Raw genomic sequence first — 18,405 nt, forward strand, 5'->3', positions numbered from 1 at the left:
CAGAATGGGGGAAATCAAATATCTAATTCTAATAAGTACAGCTTTATTAGAAAATCATTGCTTTCCTACTAACCAATAAATTCTGAAGATTGAATGCCAAAGATTTTATCCAATAAACTTATTCCTCTTAAAGTAATTTTTAAAAATGTGTCTGATAAGGGAACTGCAACTATTTCAGAACAGTAAAGCTTATTTTAAGTATTTTATACACATGTGGAGACATTTAAGTATATTAAGAATAGCTAAATTTGTTTAATTTCAAAAAAAAGAAATGGTGGGCCTCAATGATAATATAACCACAACCAAATGATATGAAGAAGAAATAAACCTATGAAAACAAGACTCAATGATAAATTCTCTTCAATGAAGCTTGATAGATAAGAATTTTAGGAAAATATTAATCCATAGTTAACCTGTTCTATTTCCTTGCAAAGTTGCTGGCTGTCATTCACAGTAGAAAAACGGTCTTGATATCATTACACCACTATCTGTTTTACTTCTAACTTTCAAAGATCCTTGCTTTCTTTGAGTAGCCAACCATGACAGTAGCTTAGCACGAGATAATCCCAATGGTCATTTAATGTGGCTAATAATCCTGAATGATTTTGGCTTCTATTAGGATGACCCACGAAGCCATCAACTCCTGAAGGTCTGTCAACTAACAATATCCTATAAAGGAGCCACAGTACAATTCAAATTCCTCAAATACTTCCTGGGTGGCTGGTACAACTATTCCCCAGGCACCAAGACAGAAATGGGAGGGACCAAGTATGAAAATGAGCAATACACCCCATCTTTCCTTAGATTGTCCATAAGTCTTGTAAATGAAATAGGCATCTAAAAATAATAATGGTACAATGTGATATGCAACAATATGCAGAATTGTGTACAATTTTACAGAGTGAAGACTATGTTTAACAAGTCAGGGAGGCATGAAATCTTCAAAGAGAATCTTAAACATGTTTTAAATCGATGAATAAGAGTTTTGTAACCAACAGCCTGACAAAAGCTATTTAGAGAATAAGCAGCATTGACAAGGAATTGAAGAGGTGAGTATTCAGTTAACTAGCAATGTTTCAGTATTTCTAGAGTGTAAGAATAGAGACAAAGCCAATACTCAAGATTCATACTTTTTTGGCACACTAAAGAAATTACCTGGTTGGAAATTAGTCACTGAAGGTATATGAACCTGAAGGGGAGCAGAGAGGATTATGATCAGATCATCTTTTCTGGCAGCAGTTGGGATGATACACCCTAGGGAAGTGAGGCTGAAAGAAGATGAGCTGGAGTCCACGGCAATGCTGTGGTGTCGGATGACAAGTGTTTGAAGTAAAGCTATAAAAGTGGGGATGTAGAAAAAGCACAAAATTTGAAATAAATTTAAGAAATTAAACTGTCAGGACTCAGTGATTAATTGGCTGTTGGAGTGGATTACAAAGGAGACAAATTCTAGAAAAACTCTTGGGAACTCTGTGTACTGTGTTAACAAGGAATTACTTTCTCCTGCTAGTAACAGATACCAGAAATAACTGTGGTTAAAGTAAGTAACAATTTATTTCTCTCTGCCTTGGGCCAAGTGTGAAGAAAGCACTCTCGGTCTAGACGATAGCTGTGCAGTGCTCACAGAGACCCAGGCTCCTTTCACCTGCCACTCCACGGTCTGTTTTGTTTCTTCATTACAATTTGCATTGTCCAACACGGATGCCGGAGCTCAAGTACAATTTCCATATATTAAGCAAGGAGCAGAAAGTGAAAGACCCAGAATGAGCACAGCACAGCCTTTCCACTTCCTTTTAAGAGGCCCATAGAACACTCAACTAACAATGTCCACATTTATCTCTTTGGCCAGAACTTAGTGCATGGCCACACCATGTACTTAGTACATGGAAGTGTACTTTGTCTGAATACTTTGCCACTCTGACTGTTTTTAGTGTTCAGTGACCAATCAAGGAGGAGAAATAGGTGCTAGAAGGACAATTATTTTCTTTACAAATACCTTGTAATCAATAAGAAAAATTATAGTGAAAGAATATCAGGTGTGGGATACCGTTGGGGAGAGGAAGAGTTAATGCATTTACTTTTGGATATACTGAACATGGCACACTGTTGGTATTAAGGAATAGATGATTAATATTGGTCAGGTGTACAAATATCCAATGGAAAATCAATTCAATTTAAAAGTAGAAATAGCTATGGAGAAGGCAATGGCAACCCACTCCAGTACTCTTGCCTGGAGAATCCCATGGATGGAGGAACCTGGTAGGCCGTGGTCCATGGGGTCGCGAAGAGTCTGACACGACTGAGTGACTTCGCTTTCACTTTTCACTTTCACGCACTGGAGAAGGAAATGGCAACCCACTCCAGTGTTCTTGCCTGGAGAATCCCAGGGACGGGGGAGCCTGGTGGGCTGCCGTCTATGGGGTCACACAGAGTCGGACACGACTGAAGCGACTTAGCCGCAGCAGAGAGAGCTATAATGACTTGAGAGTCATCTGACAGTATGAAAATATGGAACATAAGCCAAGTATTCCTAACCTCATCAATAGTACTGAAGTCAAAGACAGAAATAAACTGCAATTATGGAACTGGGTAAAAAAGCCACATTCTGGTATATTGCTATACCTCCCTAGAGCAGTGTTTTGTTTTGTTTTTTAATTGAATTTGAGGTGTCATAAGGAATATATAGAATATTCTCAAATACAAACCAGGCTGAGGTCAGTAATGTCTTGTGCTCTTACAAAGGCATCATCACCATGAGCTTGGTTGAAATAGGATGCCCCTGACCTCCTTTTTAGATTGTGTTATTCCCAAAGATTAATAAGATTGATAGTCTTTGTACCTTTTTAAAAATGTCAATATGTATTTTTACAGCACCTATTACTAAGCTCATGGACTGAAGAAAAGGAAAATCAAAAGAGGATCTATGTTACTTGACAAACGTGACTCAACTTTTATCTTTATATCTGTCAGTACAGAAATGAAAATTAGTAGTCTGGTTCTTTGATATCTACACTCTTGTCAGAAACTTTCCCAAATCTATGGCATGTAACAACAAAGCAGACTTAAATCCCTCTCAGATATTGGAATTTCTGTTTAAAAAAAAAAAATCCCTACTATTTCAAAGAGCCAAAGCACTCTTTTTTCCCAAGTTGCATATTGAAGATACATGAATATATATTGTATATTTACATCTAATGAAAGAACAAGCCTATAATTATAGAGATGATTTTCCAGTGGAAACTATAAGATATAAAATTATAAACAGGTTTAATTGAGTCTGCTCCTTAATGGAACATTAAGCTTTGTATTATTTGAAAATTTTACAATAAAAATGCTTTGCATGTTAATTTTTTTGATAAGCTTCTTCAATGGACTAAATACAGTTTGTTCTCCTTATAATGTCCTAATTTTCAATTATGTTGCTTATTTTCTATAAATAAGTCTGATATAACAAATCCAAAAATCAGTACTTGGGTGCAATCTCAAAAACAACATACTGATCTCAGTTTGTATTCAAGGCAAACCATTCAGCATCACAGTAATCCAAGTCTATGCCCTAACTACTAATGCTGAAGAAGCTGAAGTTGAATGGTTCTATGAAGATCTACAAGAACTTCTAGAACTAAATCTGCCCCAAAATGTCCTTTTCAACATAAGGGATTGGAATGCTAAAGTAGGAAGTCAAGAGACACCTGGAGTAACAGACAAGTTTGGCCTTGGAGTACAAAATGAAGCAGGGCAAAGGCTAACAGTTGTGCCAGGAGAACACACTGGTCATAACAAACGCCATCTTCAAACAATACAAGAGATGACTCTACACATGGAGATCACCAGATGGTCAATACCAAAATCAGACTGATTATATTCTTTGTAGCTGAAAATGGAGAATCTCTGTACAGTAGCAAAACCAAGACCTGGAGCTGACTGCAGCTCAGAACATGAACCCCTTATTACCAAATTCAGGCTTAAGTAGAAGAAAGTAGGGGAAAACACCAGACCATCCAGGTATGACCTGTCAAATCCCTTATAATTTTACACTGGAGGTGATAAATAGATTCAAGGGATTATTAGATCTGGCAGACAGAGTGTCTAAAACTTTATGGACAGAGCTTCATAACACTGTACAGGAGGAGAGGACCAAAAGCATACCTAAGAAAAAGAAATACATGAAGGCAGAGTGCTTATCTGAAGACACCTTACAAATATCTGGGAAAAGAAAAGACATGAAAGGCATAAGAGAAACGGAAAGATATACCCATTTGAATGCAGGTCAGTTCAGTTCAGTTGCTCAGTCATGTCTAACTCTTTGCGATCCCATGGACCACAGCCTTCCAGGCCTCCCTATCCATCACCAACTGCCAGAAGTTGCTCAAACTCATCTCCATTGAGTTGGTAATACCATCTACCATCTCATCCTCTGCCGTCTCCTTCTCCTCCTGCCCCCAATCTTTCCCAGCATCAGGGTCTTTTCAAATAAGTCAGCTCTTTGCATCAGGTAGGCACAGTATTGGAGTTTCAGCTTCAACATCAGTCCCTCCAATCCACACTCAGGACTGATCTCCTTTAGGATGGACTGGTTGGACCTTCTTGTAGTCCAAGGGACTCTCAAGAGTGTTCTTCAACACCACAGGTCAAAAGCATCAACTCTTCGCACTCAGCTTTCTTTATAATCCAACTCTCACATCCATACATGTCTAATGGAAAAACCACAGCTTTGACTAGATGGACCTTGTTGGCAAAGTAATGTCTCTGCTTTTTAATATGCTGTCCAGGTTGGTCATAACATTCCTTCCAGGAGTAAGTGTCTTTTAATTTCATGGCTGCAGTCACTATCTGCAGTGATTTTGGAGCCCAGAAAAATAAAGTCAGCCGCTGTTTTCACTGTTTCTCCACGTATTTGCCATGAAGTGATGGGACCAGATGCCATGATCTTTGTTTTCTGAATGTTGAGCTTTAAGCCAACTTTTTCACTCTCCTCTTTCACTTTCATCAAGAGGCCCTTTAGTTCTTCTTCACTTTTTGCCATAAGGGTGGTGTCATCTGAGGTTATTTATATTTCTCCTGGCACTCTTGATTCCAGCTTGTGCTTCTTCCAGCCTAGCATTTCTCATGATGTACTCTTCATAGAAGTTAAATAAGCAGGGTGACAATATACAGCCTTGACGTACTCCTTTTCCTATTTGGAACCAGTCTGTTATTCCATGTCCAGTTCTAACTGTTGCTTCCTGACCTGCATACAGGTTTCTCAAGAGGAGGTCAGGTGGTCTGGTATTCCCATCTCTTTCAGAATTTTACACAGTTTATTGTAATCCACACAGTCAAAGGCTTTGGCATCGTCAATAAAGCAGAAATAGATGTTTTTCTGGAACTCTTGCTTTTTCGATGATCCAGTGGATTTTGGCAATTTGATCTCTGGTTCCTCTGCCTTTTCTAAAACCAGCTTGAACATCTGGAAGTTCACAGTTCGCGTATTACTGAAGCCTGGCTTGGAGAATTCTGAGCATTAGTTTATTAATGTTTGAGATGAGTGCAATTGTGTGGTAGTTTAAGCATTCTTTGCATTGCCTTTGTTTGGGATTGGAATGAAAACTGACCTTTTCCAGTTCTGTGGCCACGGCTGAGTTTTCCAAATTTGCTGGCTTATTGAGTGCAGCACTTTCACAGCACCATCTTTTAGGATTTGAAATAGCTCAACTGGAATTCCACCATCTCCACTAGCTTTGTTCATAATGATACTTCCTTAGGCCCAGTTGACTTCACATTCCAGGATGTCTGGCTCTAGGTGAGTGATGACACCATCATGATTATCTGGGTCATGAAGATCTTTTTTGTACAGTTCTTCTGTGTATTCTTGCCACCTCTTCTTAACATATTTTGCTTCTGTTAGGTGCATACCATTTCTGTCCCTTATTGAGCCCACCTTTGCATGAAATATTCCCTTGGTATCTCTAATTTTCTTGAAGAGATCTCTAGTCTTTCCCATTCTACTGTTTTCCTCTATTTCTTTGCACTGATTACTGAGGAAGGCTTTCTTATCTCTCCTTGCTGCTCTTTGGAACTCTGCATTCAAATGGGTATGTCTTTGCTTTTCTCTTTTGCTTTTCACTTCTCTCTTTTTTTTTCACAGCTATTTGTAAGGCCTCCTCAGACAACCATTTTGCTCTTTTGTATTTCTTTTTCTTGAGGATGTTCTTGCTCCATGCCTCCTGTACAATGTCATGAACCTCCGCCCATAGTTCATCAGGCACTTTGTCTACCAGATCTAGTCCCTTAAGTCTATTTCTCACTTCCATTGTATAATCATAAGGGATATGATTTAGGGCATACCTGAATGGTCTAGTGGTTTTCCCTACTTTCTTCAATTTAAGTCTAAATTTGGCAATAAGGAGTTCGTGATCTGAGCCACAGTCAGCTCCTGGTCTTGTTTTTGCTGACTATATAGAGCTTCTCCATCTTTGGCTGCAAAGAATATAATCAGTCTGATTTCGGTGTTGACCATCTGGTGATGCCCATGTGTAGAGTCTTCTCTTGTGTTGTTGGAAGAGGATGTCTGCTATGCCCAGTGTGTTTTTGGCAAAACTCTGTTAACCTTTGCCCTGCTTCATTCTGTACTCCAAGGCCAAACTACCTGTTACTCCAGGTGTTTCTTGACTTCCTACTTTTGCATTCCAGTCTCCTATAATGAAAAGGACATCTTTTTTGGGTGTTAGTTCTAGAAGGCTTGTAGGTCTTCATAGAACCGTTCAACTTCAGCTTCTTCAGCATTACTGGTCGAGGCATAGACTTAGATTACCATGATATTGAATGGTTTGCCTTGAAAACGAACAGAGATCATTCTATCATTTTTGAGACTGCATCTAAGTACTGCATTTTGGGACTCTTTTGTTGACAATGATGCCAAAGAATAGCAGAGAGAGATAGAAAGCCATCTTAAGTGAACAATGCAAAGAAATAGAAGCAAACAATAAAATGGGAGACTAGAGATTTCCTCAAGGAAACTGGAGATACCCAGGGAACATATCATACAAAGATGGGCACTATAAATGACAGAAATGGCAAGGACCTTAGGAGCAGAACAGATTAAGAAGACATGGCAAGAATATATAGAACAACTGTACAAAAAAGGTCTTAATGATGCAGATAACCATGATGATGAGGTCACTCACCTAGAATCAGACATCTTGGAGTGTGAAGTCAAGTGGGTCTTGGGAAGCATTACTATGATCAAAGCTAGTGGAGGTGATGGAATTCTAGCTCATGTATTTTACATCCTAAAAGATGCTGCTACTAAAGTGCTGTTCTCAATATGGCAGCAAATTTAGAAAACTTGGCTTCCCTGGAGGCTCAGACGGTAAAAAAAAAAAAAAAATCCTCCTGCAATGCAGGAGACCTGGCTTCGATCCCTGGGTTGGGAAGGTCCCCTGGAGGAGGGCATGGCAACCTACTCCAGTTTTCTTGCATGGAGAATCCCCAAGGACAGAGGAGCCTGGCAGGCTGGAGTCCATGGGCTCTGGAAAGAGTTGGACACAACTGAGCAACTAAACACAGCACATACACAGCAGTGGCACAGAACTGGAAAAGGTAAGTTATCATTCCAATCCCAAAGAAAAGCAATGCCACAGAATGGTCAAACTATCTTACAATTGCACTCACTTCACATGCTCAGGGCTTCCCTTGTGGCTCAGATGGTAAAGAATCTGCCTGCAGTGCCGGAGACCTGGGCATGATCCCTGGGTTGGGAAGATCCCCTGGAGAAGGGAAAGGTTACCCACTCCAGTATTCTGGCCTGGAGGATTCCATGGACTGTATAGCCTATGCAGTCGCAAAGAGACGGACACGACTGAACGACTTTCACTTCACTTCATTTCACATGCTCAAGGTAATGCTAGGGTTCAATAGTACATGAACTGAGAACTTCCAAATGTACAATCTGGAACTAGAAAAGGCTGAGGAACCAGAGATAAAATTTATAAAACCTACTGGGTCATACAGAAAGCAAGAGAATTCCAGAAAAAACATCTATGTCTTCTTCATCGATTATGCTAACGACTATGCTGTGTGGATCACAATAAAATGTGGAAAATTTTGAAAGAGATGGGAATACCAGACCACCTTACCTGCCTCCTGAGAAACCTGTGTGCAGGTCAAGAAGCTACAGTTAGCACTGGAGTGTGGAACAACAGACTGGTTCAAAATTGAGAAAGGAGTATGTCAAGGGTGTATATTGTCACCCTACTTATTTAACTTATAGGCTGAGTAAATCATGCGAAATGCCAGGCTGGATGAAGCACTAGTTGAAATCAGTATTGCCAGGAGAGTTATCAGATATGTAGATGATATCACTCTAAGGGCAGAAACTGAAGAGGAACTAAAGAATCTCTTGATGAGAATGAAAGAAAAGAGTTTAAAATAGCTGGTTTAAAATTCAACATTAAAGAAAAAATATGAAGATCATGGCATCAAGTCCCATCACTTCATGCAAATAAATGAGGAAAATTGGAAATAGTGACAGATTTTATTTTCTTGGTTCTCAAAAATCACTGTAGACAGAAACTACAGCCACAAAATTAAGACACTTGCTCCTTGGAAGAAAACCTATGACAAACCTAGACAGTGTATTAAAAAGCAGATGAATGGATAAGAAAGCTGTGGTACATATACACAATGGAGTATTACTCAGCCATTAAAAAGAATATATTTGAATCAGTTCTAATGAGGTGGATGAAACTGGAGCCTATTATACAGAGTGAAGTAAGCAGGAAAGAAAAACACCAATACAGTGTACTAATGCATATATATGGAATTTAGAAAGATGGTAATGACAACCCTGTATGCAAGACAGCAAAAGAGACACAGATGTATAGAACAGTCTTTTGGACTCTGTGGGAGAGGGAGGTGGGGGGATGATTTGGGAGAATGGCATTGAAACATGTATAATATCATATAAGAAATGAATCGCCAGTCCAGGTTCGTTGCAGGATATAGGAAGCTTGGGGCTGGTGCACTGGGATGACCCAGAGGGGTGGTATGGGGAGGGAGGTGGGAGGGCGGTTCAGGATGGGGAACACATGTACACCCGTGGTGGATGCATGTTGATATATGGCAAAACCAATACAATATTGTAAAGTAAAAAAAAATAATAATAATAATTAAAAAAAACTATAAAAAAAAAAAAAAAAAAAACAGAGATGTCACTTTGTCAACAAGGATCCATATAGTCAAAGCTATGGCTCTTCCAGTAGTCATGTATGGATCTGAGATTTGGACCAAACAAAGCTGAGTGCCAAAGAATTGATGCTTTGGGTTGTGGTGCTAGAGAGGACTCTTGAGAGTCCCTCGGACAGCAAGGAGATATCCAGCCACTCAATCCTAAAGGAAATCAACCCTGAATATTCATTGGAAGGACTGATGCTGGAGCTCCAGTACTTCGGCCGCCTGATGTGAAGAGCTGACTCCCTGAAAACACCCTGATGCTGGGAAATATTGAAGGCAGGGAAAGAAGGGGATGACAGAGGATGAGATGGTTGGATGGCATCACCGACTCATGAGTTTGAGCAAACTCTGGGAAGTAGTGAAGGACAAGGAAACCTGGCCTGCAGCAGTTTATGGGCTTGTAAAGAGTCAGAGATGACTTAGCAACGGAACAACATCGAGAACAGGAAGTTTCAGATATGAAAGGTCAAAATTTGTTTAGGTTGGCTCTTAGACTTAAATAATTTAGTCTTTCAAAGATGTTTTGGTTTATCTGAATAAGCTAAATAACGGAAGAATCCAAATTCCATCTAAAGGCTTATTAAACATTGAAAATGCAAGAAATTTATTTTAAAATATTATTTTTCCCTGGTAATGATTCCTCGTTATGCTAGGATTAAAATTTATAGAGCTGAGTTACTGATAGTATAACTAGTGTTAATTTTCAAATATATTGAACTGGTCTCTGTGAATGAGTTAATAAAAAGGATATGTGTTTATATGTGTATAAATTCCATAACTTGGGAATTCAAACTATAAAGATATTTTTCCAGCTGTACAAGATAAATGCATTCCTTTGCTTACTTTCTATTCTGTTTACTATTGACTTTAATAATATTGGGTAATCTGGTTATCCTTTAAAATGTTAGTGTCATTCTCTCATACTGGTAACTGGGTTTTACCACTCTTTTTAATAATAGAATCTCTTTGGTAACATCATACTCCAAGTTTTAATACTGCAGTATTTAGGGAATTAAATAGAATCCCTTTTTAAAACCCCACATAGAATTTGTAGTGGTTGAGTGCTTTAATTGCTGTATAATTTCCCTCCTAAGTAGATTCTTTCTAATCCTCAGTACCACATCCTAAATCCTTAGGACTGTGCATTTTGGAAAGGGATACTCTATTATTTATTAAATGGCTTTTTAGGAGCTTTTCCTCAAATAGATGGTGAAACTAGATAAAATAGAAAAGGTCAAGAGAAAAATATTTTATTATACTCATCAGTTATGAGCCCATGTGTTTACCCTTTACATAATTTTGGCTGAAAAAAATTCATATTCTGAAATACATAGTTAACTTCATGTAATTCAATGAAAATAACCTTAAAAGATAATAAGTCTCAATGTCCAGTACCATTTTAAACCTCAACTGAGTAGCATGCTTAGTTTAATTTTGTTGATAAATTCTGTGCTACCCTTTGGTTTCAAACCTTCTGACTAAAATTCAGTTCAGTTCAGTCACTCAGTCATGTCCGACTCTTTGCGACCCCATGAACTGCAGCATGCCAGGCCTCCCTGTCCATCACCAACTCCCAGAGTTTACCCAAACTCATGTCCATTGAGTCAGTGATGCCATTGAATCATCTCATCCTCTGTTGTCCCCTTCTCCTCCTGTCCTCAATCTTTCCCAGCATCAGGGTATTTTCAGATGAGTCAGCTCTTGGGATGAGGTGGCCAAAGTATTGGAGTTTCAGCTTTAACATCAATCCTTCCAATGAACACCCAGGACTGATCTCCTTTAGGATGGACTGGTTGGATCTCTTATCTATCAGCTATTTTATTGCTTTATTGTCATAGTAACAAAGAATAAATATTAAGCATAGTTAACTTTTATTAACTAATCAAGGACTTAGTGTCATCATGCTATATTTTTACGTAGTCAGTCTCATGTGTTGTTGAAGGGCAAATGTAAAGTTTCACTACACTTACAAATGCCTATATTTAAAAAAAGAATTCTTGGATTAATTTGTTTCTTTTACTTTTGTCCCCTTGCCCGAAAATTAGAGATAAGAAACATTTCAATAAAATTCCGTGGGACTTTCCTCGTGACCCAGTGGTTAAGAATCTGCCTGCCAATGGAGTGGGCATGGGTTCAATTCCTGGTCCGGGAAGATTTCACAGGCTGTAAAGCAACTAAGCCCATGCACCACAACTACTGAACCCGCACACTCTAGAGCCCATGCTCTGCAGTTGAGAGAAGCCACTGCAAGAAGAAGCCAGCATACTGCAGCAAAGAGCAGCCCTTGCCCACTGCAACTAGAGGAAGCCAGCTGCAGCAATGAAGACCCCACGTGGCCAAAGAGAAAATAAATTTTTTAATTAAAAAAATAATTTCCTTTATCACTGAGTTTTACTACACTGGCATATATAACTGCAAATGAAATAATAGCATATAGTTTAAATACCTACAGTTATAGAATAATTATATACTTAAATTGAAGGGAAAATATTCACCTTCTGCTGAGCTTTATCTTAATGGCTTTTCCTTTGGTTTAGTAGAGTGGAATATTAATGGTATTTGCTGATCTATTTCTGCATCTTAATAGATGATGATCTATTAAGATTCATCATCCTTTAGATAGTCTTATGTATATTTCTCATATTTCAAGCTTGTTTGGAAGTTATAGGAAATGTAACAAACAGCAAGGCATTTAATATTGAATGTCCAGAATCCTACTTTGTCATACAAAACAAACTCAAGGGAAAAATTAGTTTGTCACATATAATAACACACTGCAAAGAAGGAAAATCAACATGCATAAATGCAAGACTTTTTACACAACAGATAGGTCCTGGAAGGACTAATTTGCTACAAGAGAAAGCAACACAAGAATAGCTGTCAGCTGAGTATAGCACTTGAATTTCATTGCAGCCTTTTCTTGATACTCAATCTGTACTGTAATTGAAAGTGAGAACTATCAGGGTTGAGAATTTTCCTCCTGACAGAAGCCTTTTTTTGACATCCCTGTTCATTCCACCTGAACTCTACACTTAGGCTTCTGTTGCTGCAATCCTCACAAACAGCTTTCAACCAGCTCTTCTTTCAATGGGCCTCAAATACAACGCTTTAAAATATTTTGAGCAAAAAATAGCATCATGTTTTGTTTTTATCTTCATTTAGAATATAAAGTATAATCTTGGAGTCATTTAGGTAAACAGTTTCAGGAATTCTTTTTAACATATTTTCAGAGACTCCCATTTGTTTTGAATCAATTACTCCTCCAATTACACAGCATCCTCATTAAAAGATCATCACAAGGGAAAACAATTTGATCCTATTAGAATCCACAGATTCAAAACAGGAAACTCTGTGTTGAGTAAATAAAAGATTATGTGTCAGGCTATTTTTCATGCATAGGGAATATACATTTTCAGCATTTTACAAATGAAACCACAGATCTGAGAAGATGAAATCAGTTTCTTTTCTGAGTTCAGTCTTTTAGTAATCAAGCAGTTTTCATATTATTAAATGCATGCCTGAAGAAAACACCAACACCTTGAAAGAATTCTGCGTGTTGGGCATACAATGAGACTGTGCATTTTCTGAGAATCAATTGAAAGAGAGAATACAAGACTTCATTATATTAAAATATTTCCAGCCTTTCTCTCAAGGCAGAGAAAAGGAAGAGTAAAGTTATCATGAAACCAATATTTGAAATTGGAGCTGATGAAAAAGTCAAGAATTGTGCTCTTTAGCATGTTTTTCAACTTAGGATTTTCATTCCATTTAACACTAAACTTTCCTCCTTTCTAAATTCCTTTACATTATTATATAAATACAAAATAAAAGAATAACTATCATATTTGAAAATGTAGAAGACTATTAGTTAAAACTTCGAAGGCTAAAATAATGAAGATAAAGTATTGATTATAGGATGCTTACACTTAAAATATAATTGGTATGAATTAGCAAACATGTAAATTCAAGTGCAAAATTTAAATCCTTTGGGCTTTTTTTTTTTTTTTTTTTTTGTAAAGGACTGATCTAATTTGCCAACATGTTTTTAAGATGAATATTTTCTGTGAGTGGGAAAACATTTGTTTAATGACTTTTGCTTATTGGAAGCTAGTAAACATTTTAGAGTATTTCTGCCATCTCAGTTACACCTATGAAGGTAGCAGGAATGGAGTTACAGATGTTTCATTTATGACTTCCTGCAGGAACACATCCCCTGGGATCTATAGGATCAATGTAATCCAAGGTCATCTCAAATATAATGCTGTACTTGTGGTCCAAGGATGGAGACTGCAGAGGAACCAGATAACAGGACATTTATACACCTTTGACCTTATTTAATGGAATCTTGTTGGATTGCAATATGATAGGAAGAATCACCACTGAAATGACACCAGGAAGCATTTTGTAATATCAAGGCTTTAAAAATCTTTTCTTGCCTTTCCCTCATGGAATGGAAATTTACCATTTGGTCAATGAAAACCCTTAGAGTTTACTTGTCTGTGTCTGGTTCATAATGTTGTGGAACACCGGGCAGTCACTGCTACATGGAGAGGACCCCACGACGGGTAGGAGACAACAGCCAAAGCAGAAACAGTGAGCATCTATTGCAGGATGTGGTGGAGACAGACAATCGTGACCATATCTAAGCTGTGGTGATTCAACCAGTCCTGGAAGAGGAACAGCCATCTGCCTCAGGCACACCTCCCGCACAGTCAGGCAAACGAATCAGAGACTGGGAGACTCCTCAGCCTGCTTCTTAGACTTAGCATCTAGTTAGTTAGTATCTAGTCCTAACTAGATACTTCCTCTCCACACCACACAAGTAACATAAACCACCAAATAAAACAAAAGAGAAACATTCTTTTTTCCCTTTTGATAAGAACTATTCTTAACAGAAAACCACATAACATCTAATAGGTACTTACATGACGGTAACAAAGTTGCAGACTTTCCTTCATAAGGATTCAGAAAGCAGTGGGCAAAAAGACCAAACCAATCATTTTAAACTGACCTGATCCAGTTGGCTGTTCATCAACTGGTGACTTTCAGAGATCACAGTTAAGTGTTCGCTGAACAGCATCTGGTTATCTGGTTTACCAGGTGGTCTGTTAAAATAAAAATTTAGACCAAATATACCACATTTATTAAGAAGAAGATACAAAACATACAACATGCTTTTGCAAAGTTGGGGATGTTATTTTCTGTCCTTAGGCACACTGACAAGAATGTACACATCTGACAGCAGAGTCAGCCTAGTTTTCATTGGGTTTGATTACAGTCTTCTTTATAACGAAGACCTTGCACTATGTAGAGTTCTAGTATCATGTTTTACACTAAAGATGTTCAGCACTTGAGAAAATGGGGCATTTACATATTGTTCATGCCAGAGATATGTTGCCACTCTGATGACCTCCACACATGTACTCCATATTTGTGCCACAGCACTGTGAAACAAATTACCAATCAAATATTATACAAAGATTACACAGTATTAAAGAAGGGAAATGTATTCTAAGTAATCAAATGAAATAAGTCCAATATATAATGAACATTTTATAATATCAGGGAGATTGAAGTGTTAATTTACTCTATAAATCTATCAGAGAATCATCTGAGCTCAAGAAACAGTGCCTCAGTAAAAAAAAAAAAAAAAAATCAAATTTAAATATGCAATAGATACCTTGAAGAATTTATTACATACTATGGAAATTAAGCCAATGAACTAAAAGGGAAGTTAGAGGAATTCTCTCAGACACGGCAGAAAAGAAGAAAGAGACAAATAAAAGCAAAAGAGAAGAAACACAAGAAATTCAATATACATGCAATATGAAATCCAGAATATAAATATAGAGTGATTTCTAATATTTAGGGAATAAAAATTGCCAGTTGTTTTATTTATTCAAAGTTATTCATGCTTATAATTAGATTAAAGTAGTTTAATTTTAATGCAGAATTTAAATGGTTATCACTCTAGATCCATGTTGTCCAATGTGGGAGCCACATGGCACAATTATCTACTGAGCACTTGAAATAAGTCTAGTCTAAATGGATACATGCTATAAATATAAAATCCACACTGATTTCGAAGACTGAGTATGAATACAAGACTATAAAATATTGTTAATTTTTTACCATTTATTACGTGTTGAAATAATTATGTTTGATATATTGAGTTACACACATGATTACTAAAATTTATTCATCTGTTTCTTTTTACTTTTTCAATGTATCTATTAGAAAATATTTTTACTGGATAGTGTTGCTCTAGACAGTGCTGACTTGCCTTGGAAACATTCTGTTACTTTTATTTAGAATTACTTTCAAAATCTTGAGGCACATTCCCAGGAAACTTTAGAAGCAAATCTCACTTGAATGTGAACTGGATATTGGAAAATAGTCAGAAGGCATTTTGAACAAAGCTTGTTAAGTAAGGTGGCGATGAATTTAGACAACACATTAGCAATCAAAAACAAGGGCCCGGAACTAAATACTGGGTCTTCTAATTTGGGATGACTCATCATTTGGATTGTAGTATATCACTTCAGACTTCAACTTTCTTTTTTATAAAATGAGAAGTCTCACAAGCATATTTTGAAGGCTGTGTCACTTCTCTTTGTAATTTTATAAATAATTTACATTGGCCTTAACTGTATAATACTGTGGAATTGGTTTTGGAATCTGCTGAAATACCTAAAGAATTATGTTAACTCTGTTCGCATCTATTAATGGCAGTATTCTCCACTGAGAACGGAGACTTTAACTATGGTAACACAAGCCAACTAAGGAAAATATTTTCTACTATTTCTTTACCCTTACACGTTTGATTTTGCTGGGTCCTTTCTTTGTTTAAAAAAAAAAAAAAGAATGTTTAAAGCTTACGTATAATCAAACACTAAACCTAAATTCACTCCTATAATGACTCTTTACATTTCACAAAATAGTTACTGCAAATTCCTTTTTTTAATAATCTGCATTAAAAGGCATTTCTTTGCATATAATTTATTGAACTTATATAATTATACTCTTCTTTGTCTTATATTTTGATAATTGTTTCTTTGATGACTTTAATTATAGGCACTTCAGTAAGAACTGAAAGTAACAACATCATTTCAACTGGTATTTTGAGAAAATCTTTCAAAACTAGATGAATGGATTTTAAAGGTAATAAATCCTTTGGTCTTTTTCCATGTGGTTCTGGCAGACTTTGTAATATGAAAATAAATAAAATTCTTTTACTGCAAATATATCTGTTATGTCTCTGAGCAGGAATGTGCCTTTTAATGAAACACTGAATGTGCATATGCTGGTCTAATCAAATAACCTAAGGGTAAAAATACATATTAGGTCATAACCTCAAATGTTCTAGAGTTTTCTCCTGCATTTTCAATGAAGTCTACTACAATCACATTTTTTCCCCAAGCACTCTTGGGAAAATGCTATATTCTTTAGTTGCTCTGTGTGTGTTTTACATATTTGGGGCCGGTCCAAGGTATTTTCATAATCCACTGGGTAACACGGTCAGTTCACACTGAATAAAAATTGTCCAAGCCATTTCTTAATGAATTAATTCATTTATTAAATGTTAAAGACATGTTAGTTGTGGATACAGTAACAGGTATTGTACCTGTTACCTAGGCTTCTTAAATGTTGAAGACAAATTTAAGTTCTATCTCTATGTGATCATTCAGCAAGTTGGGAAAACAAGTCTTAGCACACAGTAAGGACTCAAGAAATATTTCTTGAATGAACGAGTCATTGAACCATGTTGTAATGACATAAATAATTAATGTTTATTAAGTTCCTGTTCTGCACCAATGTGTAAGAACATGTAATTAAATACTCATAACAACTCCATAATACACACACACACACATAAAACTCTAATTTTCTAAATGAGGAAAGGTGGCTCAGAGCAGCTGGACAACTGACTATGGCCACTAAGCCAGTAAATTATGGTGCTGGGATTTGAACCCAGGTCCAAAAAAACTACAAAGACTATAACACTCTCATTCGAACACCACTGTGTTTTGAATTTGCGGTTCATTTTCAAGACAAAGCCATGTATGATCCTGCTGGCTATAAATCACACTGTCAACATTCAGGGTTGAGAATAAAGTGTGATCACCAGATGGGCAGACAGGGAAGAATGGACGCAGAGCAAGTTCAGTTCCCCAGGCAGGCCGTTTTACCCAGTGTTAGTGACCACGAAATAATGATGCTAGTTTCATAGTTTACACAACTGAACATGCATAGGAAATATACTGTGGCATTTGCTATTGCTGTTCTAACAAAAGACCACAGACTTCATGGCTTAAAAGAACACAAAGATATTACTTTACAGTTCTTTGGGATAGAATTCCTAAAATCAAAGTGTCAGGTGCATCTCTTTCTGGAGGCTGGAGGCTCTGACTTCTCAGTTTCTAGAGGCTGCCCTGCATTCCTTGGCTTTTGGCTTCCTTTCTCTATCTTAAAAGCCAGCAACAATGGTTTGAGACCTTCTCGTATTTATGATTCTGACTTTGTTTCCATTGTCACATATCTTTCTCTGATTTATTCTGCCTCCTTTCTCCACTTTAAAGCCCCTTGACATTATTGGATTTGTGTGGATAATCCAGTATAATTTACCTATTTGGAGATCCTAATGATAATCACATCTCCAAAGTCCCTTTGACATGGAAGGCAGCATATTCACAGGTTTCAGGGATCAGCACGTAGACATCTTTGGGGAGATCATTATTTTATCTAACATACATATTAGATCAAGTATCAGAGTCCTTCACTATCAGTATTTAGTATTACTACCAGTATTCACTATCACTACTCAGTATCCTTGACTATTTATATTGTGTTGCTTTAATTTATAAGCGGTTGAAACTTGGTTACCTGAAAAACACACTGAGATTCTGAGATTTTTGCTGGAAGCATTCCTAGGATCAACATCATTTAGTCAGTGAAGAACACAGGATGCATGGTGAACTGTGATCCAATTACAACCAAGGTCTTGGACCATCCCCACAGGGAGCTGGGGATTCAGGGTTGTCTCACTTTGAGGCAGAGAGTTTGGGACTTGATGCCCTACATTGACCAGTCACTGGATAGAGGCTGCCTCTCCAACCCTCCCGAGAGCAGGTGTGGCCTTGGATGCGTCAACATCAACAGAAGGACTTGGTTGACAGCCCCAAGCAGCCAAGA

The 18,405-nt window shown here is 37.3% G+C and overlaps 1 protein-coding gene across 1 annotated transcript in view; it reads right to left on the reverse strand.

Annotated features, from left to right (window-relative positions):
- The window catches only part of TMEM196 (transmembrane protein 196), a 309,179-nt gene that overhangs the window by 117,371 nt on the left and 173,403 nt on the right, over window positions 1-18,405 (reverse strand). Inside the window, exon 3 of the mRNA XM_070787568.1 lies at window positions 14,225-14,318. Coding sequence (XP_070643669.1) covers window positions 14,225-14,318 — 94 coding nt within the window. The remainder of the gene's footprint in view (window positions 1-14,224; window positions 14,319-18,405) is intronic.

Source organism: Bos indicus, chromosome 4 (genome assembly GCF_029378745.1).
Source record: "Bos indicus isolate NIAB-ARS_2022 breed Sahiwal x Tharparkar chromosome 4, NIAB-ARS_B.indTharparkar_mat_pri_1.0, whole genome shotgun sequence".
NCBI classification, from domain to species: Eukaryota; Metazoa; Chordata; class Mammalia; order Artiodactyla; family Bovidae; genus Bos; species Bos indicus.